This window comes from Perissodus microlepis, chromosome 10 (genome assembly GCF_051167445.1).
Source record: "Perissodus microlepis isolate ML-2025 ecotype Zambia chromosome 10, ASM5116744v1, whole genome shotgun sequence".
NCBI classification, from domain to species: Eukaryota; Metazoa; Chordata; class Actinopteri; order Cichliformes; family Cichlidae; genus Perissodus; species Perissodus microlepis.
Window position 1 is genome coordinate 33,843,916 of NC_140470.1, and position 12,101 is coordinate 33,856,016.

Consider the following 12,101-nt stretch of genomic DNA (forward strand, 5'->3'; position numbering starts at 1 on the left):
ACAGTTCATCAGGAAGTGTTCAAAACATCTGAAAACTGTGGAAACTTGTCCCCCCCCCCCCCCCCCCGTGGAGTCATCTGTTTTCGTGTCCTTGCTCCTCACTGAGCTTCTCGCTGGAATTTGTCCAGCAGTTTTTGTAAACAATCATCTCAGCAGGTTTCCGAATGGTGGCGGCAGCAACTCATGAACACGCTGTGACACGTGTGTCAGTGTCCCAATCAGGGCACAGCAGAGCAGGCGACTTTACAGTGTTTATGAAGCTGCAGAAAGACTGACACAGGTCAGAGGTCACAGCGTGAGATGTTTCTTCAGTCACACAAAAACTCTTGAAAAGCCTTAAAATGAAACGGTCAGTTTGCCACACCAGACTCCATTTAAAAACTGTCTGATTTTAGATTTTATTCAAGCTCAAACTGCTCCTTCCTGTCAGTCTTAGTTCACATTCAGGCTCTGATCAAACAGACCAGACTCCATTTAAAATCTGTCTGATTTTAGACTTTGAATTGAAAATAAACTGAATTGTTCAGTTCATGTTTGGCTGTTTCTCTCTGTGACAAAGTTTCTCTTTGGAAATACAAAATGTCTCAAACATGAAACTGTTCTACCGAGTTTCTACTGATCAACAAATCAACCAACCAATCATAAATCAGTCTGTGAGCTACGGGACAAAAGAAATGTTTAGTGAACATCCCAGTCTGTGTACAGGTCATTAGTGAATCCGCCTTGTTCACGATGACTCGACGTTGTTCCCGTCACGCTTCGCTGTCTCTCAGTTGATCATTACCGACCTCTGTAATCATCCATCACACTCAGTCTGAGTAACCCTCAGAGGTCAAAGGTCAGACAGGCCCTCCTCAGGGTGAACGTGTGCTTTTTGAACATCTGTATCAGTCTGAACCAAGGTTATTATCGTTAACGAAAACTAACGAAATAACGAAAACTAGAAGTGAAAAAACATTTTCGTTAACAGAAATAAAAATAAAAACAAAAAAAGGAAAACTATCTAAAACTGTAATGAGTGTTCACAAAACTAACTAAAATTAACTGAATTTATAGCAAAAATGTGTTTAGTTTTCATTGATGTGTGCGTGTCATACAAGAGTCAAGGGTGAAAATGAAGTTTAGTTTCCAGATTTTTTTCTTGCTGTGTCTCATTATGCCAGCAGGTGGCAGTACGTTAGTCGAGTCGTCTGTGTTGCTGCTCCGTCAGAATCATGTCAGGAAAAGTCGGGAGAAAGCGCCAGAGTCCAATTTGGGATTACTTTGAATATGACTGTGTTTTGGATAAAGCAAGTGTCTTGTAGTGGAAAGAGACAAATTATGAGGGACATTTCTAAAGGGAAAAAATCCCACAAACCTTAAAGTGCACTTGAAAAGCTCACACAAGAAGGCTAAGCTAGCTTACCTTGAGAAGGTAAGAGAGCACACTCAACCCTCATCCCCAGAAACAGAAGCTAACCCCAGGCAAGGCAGCGTGATGCATCCCGAGACAACAGGACGGGGATATCTACACAACTGTGTGAGTCAATTGCCTTCAAAAAGTTTATCAATTCACTTGAACCAAAATTACGAACACCCGGTGCTGCAAGAGTTAATAGTCTCATTGGGGCCAAGATATACATTTTATAGTTGCCTGGTATCAATGGTTGTTCATCTGCCTTTATTTATTTATTTATTTAAATAACCCATAGGTGGGAATGGGAGTTGTCCGTCTCGTGTTAGCCCTGCGACAGACAGGCGACCTGTCCAGGGTGCAGTATGGTAGCTGGAATAGCAACATACCCAAGGATAAGCAGAAGAGCATGACTGATATGATGAAACTGGGACTTTGTTACACTTAATTATTGCAAACACAACTAAAACTATAACTGAAACTAATCAAAACTAAACTGAAACTAAGGATTTTCAAAAAAATAAAAACTACACTAAACTAGCAAACAATTGGTAAAAACTAATTAAAACTGATATAAAATTGAAAATCTGAAGTCAAAACTAAATAAAAATAAAAACTAATGAAAATTGCAAAACTATTAAAACCCTGGTGTGAACACGGGTAACCGACACACCTCTCAGGTGTGTCCCCTCCAGGTACGCCTCACTCACAGCTGGAGTAGCTGTGACGTCTCAGTGACCACTGACAACAAATCGCGCTTAAATATCCGGTTGATCGTTGCAGAGTGGCGAGCGTTCAAGGCTGGCTAATCAATGACAGAGACAGCAGGTACCTGAAACCAGCTGATCACAGAGCAGCACCGATGCTCAGGTGTGCAACCAGAACGCTGAGCATGGTGAACGTGAAACATACGTGTTCAGGTTCGTTTCCAGCAAGGAGCCCTGCTTTGACACCGTCACAGGTTTAACTGTGGCACGGCGTTTAAAGGAGCGTGCATAGCGCCATCCTGTGGCAGTATGAAACATGACGTCACCTGGTTGCCGCTAACTAACGACTGAACCAATAACTGAGAGGTAAATAAGAACTGTAGAGGCTTGTCGTTGTGTCTCTCTGATGCTGTCGGCGGTTTCTCGCTGTGGCGAGCTGCAGTGAAACACGTGAATCCACTCATTAGCTGTGATGTTCGGGTCTGTAGACGCTTTCTGAATGAATCAGTGTGGAGGGGAGCCTGTTTGAGTCAGGTGACCCGCTGGTTAACCTGACTACACTGTCACGTCCTTTACCGCCACAAGACGGCGCTAAACATGCTCCAATAACTAGTTAGTTATTTCTTAAATCCAGCTTCACAGAGTTAAACCTCTGAGCTGTAAGTGAGCCTGAACACACACACACACACTTGTTTCACTGACATGTTGGACTTTGGTCTTTAAAAGAACTCAGCGTGCTCATTCAGTTTAACTTTATTCACACAGAAACCAGAACACCAACGGGCCCTGAAGGCATCGTGGTGGCTTCAACAACACCTCACTGTCAGGACAAACAGGAATGATCAGACTGAAGGATAAATATGAAGCTAAGAGCAAGTAAATATATCATGGTCACACACACACACACACACACACACACACACACACACACACACACACACACACACACACACACACACACACACACAGTTAAACTACAAAAATATAAAAACAAGTTAAAACAACAACAACAAAAAACCACATCAGTCGTCCAATCAGACGCGCCACCACTTCTCCCAGCAGCTCTCATTGGTGGATGAGCTTCACAGTGTGGTGAGAAACTCTCTGACCTGCAGATAAAAATTAAGTCCTGTTAACAGATTACAAAAGCCTTTCAAAATAAAACCACCAGGTGAAAGTTAAATGAGAATTAAATACAAGCACAGAAACACGTAAGCAGCACATACATGAACAAACAGCCAAACATGGAAGAATCTGACATATTTTACTGTCACAGTTGTTACTTCAAAGTAAAAAAACTTTTGCGCAGGTCACAGAGTTTACACAGTTTATTCAGTTAATCTCAGGAACGATGTTCAAAAACAGATTAAACACATGTTAGGCGTGTTGCTTTATATAAACAGGCACACATCAGAATATAAAACACAGGAAAGACTGAGATTTCTATTAAGAATTAAGATACTGATTGTTAAAAACCCCAATAACAGCTTGACGGTCTTTCCTCTCGTGGCGATCGTTGGGTCTGCGCTTCACCCCCCACTGTTTCCTAGCCAACTTCCAAGAAACAGCCTTCCCTGCAGCCTTTTATTCAGTGAATACAAGCACCACCCATTGTAACACCCACAAATGGTTAAAATCACCGTGTGTGTGTGTGTCTTCCTGCCACACAATATATGATTACAACTGTTAACCACATTTCCTGGTTATCCAAAGGCCATCTCCCCACACCCGTATACAGCTTAACTTTAATGGCTCACCATATGCAAGCATAGGCGAGCCCCTAAATGGCCGGGAGTGGACATCCTTCACAAGATAAGGAAACCAGAATCTCACATGAAACCTGCCTGTAGTTAAACAGCTACAGCTGATTACCTCCTCCAGCATCATAGATGTGTCGCGGACGAACAGAAGAATATCTAACCGTGCAGTTTAAGGCACGCTTTACACATTTAAGTGCAACAATGACAACATTTAACAATTTACTCTGACAGTGACGGTACTCCTGACAAACAGTCACTCGTTATACAGACGAGGAGTCAATGACTTCTACATAAAAGCAAACAAGAAGTGGTTCACTGGTTGTTTGTAACCAAGAGAAGAAACAGAGCGGTTTGGGACGTGTATGAAAAACAAATAAAACCACCATCATCAGAAGGAAAACCTTCAAAAATAAAAGCTCAGACTGACCTTGTCGATGATGGCTTCCTGTTTGATGCGGTCGTTCTTGAAGTCGTCGTTGACGTCCAGGACGAGAACAGGAAGTTCGCTCAAATAATCAAAGTCCAACCTTAATGCAAACACAGGTTAAAAAGGCGCTCCTGAATGCACCGCTGAGGCTCTGAGCACGCTCAGTGGCATATAGTTACCTGAGGTTCCTGTGGTAGAGCCAGGCTTCATGTTTGAAGTGCAGCTGCTCAAGGTACTCCAGAGGAATTTCCTGCTCTTCTTGCCGGCCGCGATGAAGCAGCCGCTGCATGCAGCGCTGGAAAATACACACACAAACACGGCACCTGAAGGCAACCGAAGGAAGGAGAGCCCATCACAGAGGGCGATGCGTTTACCCTGAGGTGGCAGGACTCTCCAGGTTCTCCTGTACGTCTTTACCTGTGGCGGGGCTCTGAGGTAGATGATGGCGTCGAGAGCGATGTCGGACTCAAACTGGTTCAGTAACCAGGTGTGCCAGTCCTGATACACACTCCACTCCGTCTCCGACAGGTCGCCACTCTCAAACAGGTTTGACGCAAACACGTACCTGTACACACAGGAGTTACATGTCTCACACCTGTGTCTGTGTTAAATGCGTGCGAGTTACCTGTCAGGTGATCAATGGTCATGAGAATTTACATAATTAAGATTAAGGAACTGACCTCCCAGCCCATTGTTCCTCCAGTGGGCTGGTTTCAGTCATTATGTTTATAAGATTGAAACCTGCAGTCAGCTGAGACTGAAGACGTCACCTGATGATGACGAAACGCTACGTCCACATGAACAGAAGCAACCTTTTGGAGACCTGTCAGGTAAGTTACCTGTCGGAGTAGACGGAGCGCTCGTAGAACTGGACGGGGTTTTCTGCCTGCTGAAGTTTGATTGATGGAGGCTGAAGCTGAGCTCGAACTCTGCTCAGACACGCGTAGCTCTGCACACAGGTGAGACTCACTTGAGACAGGTACACATATGTCTGACACACAGTGCTGCTATGGTAGGGGATGGAGCCAGGTGTGTTACCTGGAAGGTGTAGGACCAGCGGCTGGGTTTATCGTACAGCATCTGCAGCAGGTTTCCTCCACTCTTTTGAGATGAGCTCAGCTCCTGCAGGTAAACAAGCAGGTAAACAAGCAAGTAAACACAGACTTTAGAGAATGTGTGCTGCATTCAGGCTCACCAGGTAAACGTCATCGCTGTCATTCTGCACGTTGCACCACTTGCCAATGGGTTCAGGGATGACCTCCCAGTCCTCTGATGCAGCCTGAAGGAGGCGCACAAACGTCGACTTTCCTGCAGCTGGAGGCACAGGTGAGACACACGGGTGAGACACAAGGGTGAGACACAGAAATGTGACACATCTCTGGTCCTGCCTGATTGGAGGAATCACACCTGTTCAGGTAACCCTGACATGACACAATCTCAGGTTTACTGTTCCACAAAGTGAGCCAAGTTAAACTCTGAGTCAGTTACCGTGGTAACATTAGCTCTGGTAACAACGACCCACTTCCTGTTATTCTTATTGAGCTGGCCTTTTCCCTCTTTGCCAGCTGGACCCAAGGCGGCGTGCAGTGTGGAGCTACTGATGCTCCACACACTTATACAGGAAATCAGCATCAATGCTGATGCAGTAGGACTTCCTGTGTGGGTGGGGCTTAGGAAAAGGACCGAAGTCATGTGACCGCAGGATCAAGTAAAACCATGGCAACCATGAGCAGCTGATTCAACCTCTGTCTCTGCTCACACTCCTCACGCTGTCACCTGACCCCAACCTCAGTGATGAGGTCACGTCCTCGCTCTGGAGATCAAAACTCTGACCTGAGACTGAAGACGTCACCTGGATGAGTGACGAAACGTTTCTCCCACAAAACTCTGCGTCCAGATGAACAGAATCAACCTTTGGAGGTCTGACCTCGACTTGCAAACCTCCATCAGTCTGGCTCACCTGAGCTCCGCCCACAGACTCCACATGACCAGCGTTCACCTTCAAACACCTAAAGGAGCAAGCTCCACCTATTTAACACCCAAATTTAAACCTCCGCCTTCTAACCCCAGCAGCACAGCTCTATTAAAAACTGCTGATTATTGATCACAAACAGCTGATTTTCAAAGACAAGCAGCTTATAATTGAGTTCAAACAGCTGATGATCAATCGATTATCGTAAGAAGTCACTCGATGATGATGGAAACGTCCAGATGATTACTGACTGTTGACAGCAAATTTTGACGATAAACAGCTGGTTATCGATCATCAACAGCTGATTATTGAACACAGGGCTGAGTATTGACTACAAACAATTGATTTGCGATATAAACAGCAATTGACCACGGACAGCTAATTGTGACTAGAAACAGCTGTTTATCGATCACAAACAGCTGATTATTGATGATAAGCGGGCGGTTTTGGCGCCACTTGTTTCCGTGAAGGCGGGAGGCTCGCGGACTTACAGACCCGGGTCTGAGAGCTCGTTAACCGGCGGTCCGGGTCGGTCCCCCGTGTCCGTTTGCCCCGGTCGGTCCGGGTCAGTCGGGGTCCGTGAGCGTCCAGCCGGTCCGGGGGGCGCGCGCCCCGGTGAGCTCACCTATGTTTCCTTCGATGGAGATCTTCTTCTCCTTCCCTTGGCGGGAAAAGCTGCCGTTCAGCGGCGGGCTGCGGGGAGGGGGGCACGGCCTCTTCGGGGGGGTCGCCATGTTCACGGATCGATCGCTGATTATCGATTATTGCTCGCTGCTGTTTTGAAACCCACTGACCGGCGCGCGAGATGCTGCTCAAATTAAACTCCGCGCGCATACAGACTTCCGTTTCCGGGGGCGGAGTCACGCATGAGCAGAGGAGGAGGAGGAGGAGGAGGCCTCCGTCAGCGCTCGTGCAGACTAGTGATGGTAAATTTGATTCTTTTTACTGAATCGAGTGTTAATGAGTCACTCACCAAAGTGAATCGGGTTTTTTGAGTCATTTGATTCACTGAGTCAGTTGACCAGAGAGTGCAAAAATTTTACATTTTCACTCAAACTTAATTTGTTTCCCTTTTCATGTAAATCCCACTGCTAAGATGAATGATTCAAAAAAAAAAAAACAACAACAACTATTTTATAGAGAAAAAAGAGCAAAAACATTTCTAAAATTAAGCAATTTCCTATCAAAATTGCTTAATAAACATTTATTTTGTTTATTTGTATTTTAATAATATATTCCTTAAGTGTGTCAAATATATATTTTCTCATCTAAATGTCCACTGCGCTGTGAGCCAGGGGGCGGTAATGCGCCTTAACATTGGTTGCCAACCAAGAAGAAGAAGAAGCTGTGAGTCAGGAGGGAGGGGGTGAGTGAGTGATTCGTTCACTCGCTCTATGATTCAGCACAGGAGGGAGGGGGTTAGTGAGTCCTGAGTGATTCGTTCGCTCTTTGATTCAGCACAGGAGGGAGGGGGTTAGTGAGTCCTGAGTGATTCGTTCGCTCTTTGATTCAGCACAGGAGGGAGGGGGTTAGTGAGTGAGTGAGTGATTCGTTCACTCTATGATTCAGCACAGGAGGGAGGAGCGAGTCCTGAGTGATTCGCTTATGCTTACGATTCAGCACAGGAAGGGAGGGGGTGAGTAGCTCAAATGTGTTGTTAGCATGTTAGCAGCGCAATGCTACTCTGAACCGAGGAGCTATTTTCTTGATGTGAGCTTCTACTCAGGGTTTTTTCTTCCAGTTCAGAGCAGAAATGCTTTTGTTACGAAACTGGCTGTTGTTTTTTTCCCCCACAATTTTAATTATAAGCTAGATATATTTCTACTAATGGAATTAGTTTGCTAACAGCAATAGGGATGAGTCAGTGAGTCAGTTGGGCTTGTGAATCATGATTCACGAGTCAGTAAAGTGATTCTCGAGTATTGAACGATTCGTTCACGAATCGAACATCACTAGTGCAGACCTCCTTCAGTTTCCTTCATGTCCAACATCACACCTGCCTCACTCCACCTGCCTGGCTCTACCTTCTGTTACCTGTGTTCACAGCAGCCTTTCATCTCATCCACAGAGGAGAGAAACACAGTGGCGGTTTTTGAGCGGGGGGGGGGGTTCTCTGGCTGGCTGGAGCAGCATCTAATCACCAACCCGCAAAATAAAAACAAACCAACAAACACGAAAACACCAGACATCATGATACAGACTTATAATTTGCACGGTGCGCCTGCTCGGTGCTGAAGTCAAAGTAAACTTTATTGTCATCTCCGCTACATACAGTCCAGAGAGACGAGACGACGAGGCTCCAGTTACAGCAGTGCAAGTAAACAAACAATGAATATAAGAAGAGTAAGAAAATAAATATACACTTTAGGACCAGGAGTAAAGGGATCAATAACAATTCAAAATTTATGATTTACAGTTTGATGATTTAACCCTTTAAGACCTACCATAGAACCAAGTCCGCCAGAGCGTACTTTATATTTTTACATGGTGTAGTAGCATTTCAAGTTGCTATACATCAATACAACTGTTATAGCCCAAATTTTAATAATATGTCTGCATTAAGTCCATAGTAACTACATAAATTGCAAAAATGTGCAATAAACTACAAGAAAATTTAAAATCGTTTTTTTTTAACATATATTTCTACTTAGAGAAATTTAAGAGGCTTATCCCTCAAAACTTTAAATACAAAAACATTGCAAAAATAGTTTACAACAACAGGACATTTATTTTGAGTGTCTTCATAGTTTTATTTTTGAGATACACCAATTTTTATATACTGCAGAAAAAACGAAAAACAATCCTATAATGCAAATTTGTAAAGAAAACAGCATGTGCATCAAAATAAACTATTTCCAGCAGTGCAATTCGAGTTCTAAGCATCCCAGAAACTATTCAGAAAAGCATAAAGTCAAACACCAGTAAAGGCTTATAAGGCCTACAAGTAAAAAACAACATTTTCCGCAAAAATGACATCACTTCCGGTTTCGGGCAGGTAATGGTGGACATGCGATTGTTCGCGCTGACATCTATTCCGATGTAGGAAGTGTTACGAACAGCTGATCGGATCGGCAAAGCGTGTTTATGTTTTTGTTCCTGCAAGCGCTTTGATGCAGTTTTTGCAAAGCTATATGTGGAAGGAAACCGTGACCGAGGACAAGCTGATGGCATGAGATGTAAGTACAACTCCTCCGGTTTCATATGCAAAAAAATTTATTGTGCTAGCTTACGTGGTTCCGGTTCTACAGGGATTTAAAAATAGTTACGCAAAACGGGGCATGCCCGCGCCGACCAGCTTTAAAGGGTTAAAGTACAATCCTTAATGTTTTCTGTGTGTGTGTGTGTGTGTGTGTGTGTGGTGGGCGCCAGAGGGAGTGTTCGCCCAGGGCGCCAAATAGGCTAGGATCGCCACTGGGTGGAAAGGACGGATGTAGAGAAGTGATTTCCGGTTTCTCAGGACAGGTGACTGCAATAAAAAGAATGCGGGCTGTTAGAAATGCAGGAAAAGAGCATGGCCCATCAGTGCTGCTGAGTTTAATGGTGATAGTGGGGATGCAGCGATACCAATTTTTTCAAACTGATACAATAGCGATACTTGGATCTGAGTACTTAACGATACCGAGTACAAAAACCGATACTTCCACCACACACACACACACAAAAATGCATTGAATTGGAAAACCGGTTTTATTTTATTCTCTGCTGATAAAAAATAAAATATTAATAAAAATGACCACAAAAATAAAACTTCAAGTAAAAAACAAGCACTTCTGTTAAATTATTGCAGAGTGTCCACATTGTAATTCAACAAAATATCAGTGAACTATTTGTCTCCAGCTTTCAGAACAATAAATAAACACTTCTGAATAAAGTAAATAAAAATTAGGTTTCAGAATAAAATAAACAATGGACACAGAATGTCCATATTGTTTGTTTGTTAATTTATTTCAAACATGTAAACAATATACAGGTACATTTAGTAAAGAAAATAAGAGAGAGAGAAAAATACTATACAAAAGTCAATACATTTCAATATCGCTGCCGTTCTGATTCGTTTACATGTTGAAAGGAAGTGGGAAGAAGTACACACATATTTAATCCCATAAGTTAATATTTAGTTGCTTCCTCATTGATATAATCTGTAATAAAAATAGTGAACAACTATATACTATAATATCACATCATGAAAGTTTTAAAATAGAGACATTCACTTAATTTCAATATTTTCCCTTTCTTTATAGTTCGAGAAGATCATATTTTTATAACTCTTTTTGAACTGTTCTATGTTTGGACGTTGCTTTAATTCCATATTCAGACTGTTCCACAGTTTCACTCCATGCACAGAAACACAAAAGCTTTTCCTTTTAGTACGAACCTTCCCTGTTGTGAAATTACAAAAAGCCCTTAAATTATAGCTTCCTTCTTTCAACAAGAAAAAACATACTCTGAATATTTCCTGGCAGTTCTTTATTTTTTTGCTTTGATTAGAATTTGTGCTGTTTGGAATTTTACTAGATTGGCGATTTTCAATATTTCAGACTGCAAAAATAGTGAGTTTGTATGTTCCTGTAACCTGCACTGTGGATGATTCGAACTGCTTTTTTTGAAGAGTACAAAGTGAGTGTAATGTGGTTTTATAGTTGTTGCCCCAGACCTCTGCACAATAGCTTAAGTATGGTGAAACCAGTGAACAGTAGAGAATATGAAGGGATGTTTGTCTAATACCTGCTTTGCCTTGTTTAGTGTTGCAATGCTTCGTGATACGTTGGAATGAATATATCTTACGTGAGCTCTCAGTTAAGTTTTTCATCTATTATTACCCCCAGAAATTTATTTTCACTGACTCTTTCAATATCAACACCATTTATTTGAATCTTTGCATTTGTATTTAAACTACTATTTCCAAATAACATAAGTTTAGATTTATTCAAATTTAATGATAATTTGTTTTTATCAAGCCAGAACTTCACTTTACTTATTTCATATCCTCCAATAAATTCTGCAGATCATCACCAGAGCAGAAGATGTTTGTATCGTCAGCAAAGAGAACCATTTTTAATGCTTTGGACACTTTACAGATGTCGTTAATGTATAAGTTGAAGAATTTTGGACCCAAAACTGGCCCTGGGGGTACACCACAAGCAATGTGCATACATAAGGAGCAACCACCATTTAATTTCACAAACTGCTTCCTGTCACCTAAATAACTCCGGGCCCAATCTAGAGCTACCCCTCTGACACCATAACGTTCCAGTTTTCTTATTAATATATCAGGATCTATAGAGTCAAATGCCTCTGTCAAGTCTCTGAATAACCCAGCCACATATTGCTTTTTGTCTGTGGTATTTGTGATGTATTCTATTGAATCTAATAGTGCCGATGATGTTGATCTGCTTGATCTGAATCCGTACTGACTCTCGCATGCCCCGGGTGGTTTTCACACAGCTGAATAAACGTCAAACAGAAAACTGATTAAACAGAAGTGTGAGATGGTCGAGTTTACTCCAGTGTCCTGTTATATTTTAGACAGCAAGGAGCAGACGGCCGAGTTTATTAAACTCCACCGAGACAGCGGTGACGCAGATCTGAAGGCTGGACCGTCCTATTTCACAGCCTCGCACTTCCGGCCTTCTCGGTCTTTGGAGGACCCGGCCCACGTAGACCGCGAAGGCCGGGTCCTCCGAAGGACGTTTTGGGACACAGATAATCAGAATCAGAATACTTTATTGATCCCTGGGGGAAATTATTTTTTGTTACAGTGCTCCATTATAAACAAACATTAACAAGACAGACGCTCCAGTCCAGCAGGTGGCTGTAGTGCACTTGACGCTCTTTGCTACCC

General features: G+C 42.9%; 1 protein-coding gene across 1 annotated transcript; it reads right to left on the minus strand.

Annotated features, from left to right (window-relative positions):
- Positions 1-2,837: 2,837 nt before the first annotated feature.
- On the minus strand, positions 2,838-7,124 carry LOC146379829 (deoxycytidine kinase 2-like). Its single transcript, XM_084941065.1, has 8 exons — positions 6,885-7,124; positions 5,483-5,601; positions 5,326-5,409; positions 5,127-5,236; positions 4,705-4,852; positions 4,467-4,582; positions 4,288-4,387; positions 2,838-3,209 (listed from the first exon to the last, which is right to left on the minus strand). The coding sequence occupies exons 1-8, from the start codon at positions 6,991-6,993 to the stop codon at positions 3,183-3,185; spliced, it is 813 nt and encodes a 270-aa protein (XP_084797191.1). The 5' UTR covers positions 6,994-7,124; the 3' UTR covers positions 2,838-3,182.
- Positions 7,125-12,101: the final 4,977 nt, after the last annotated feature.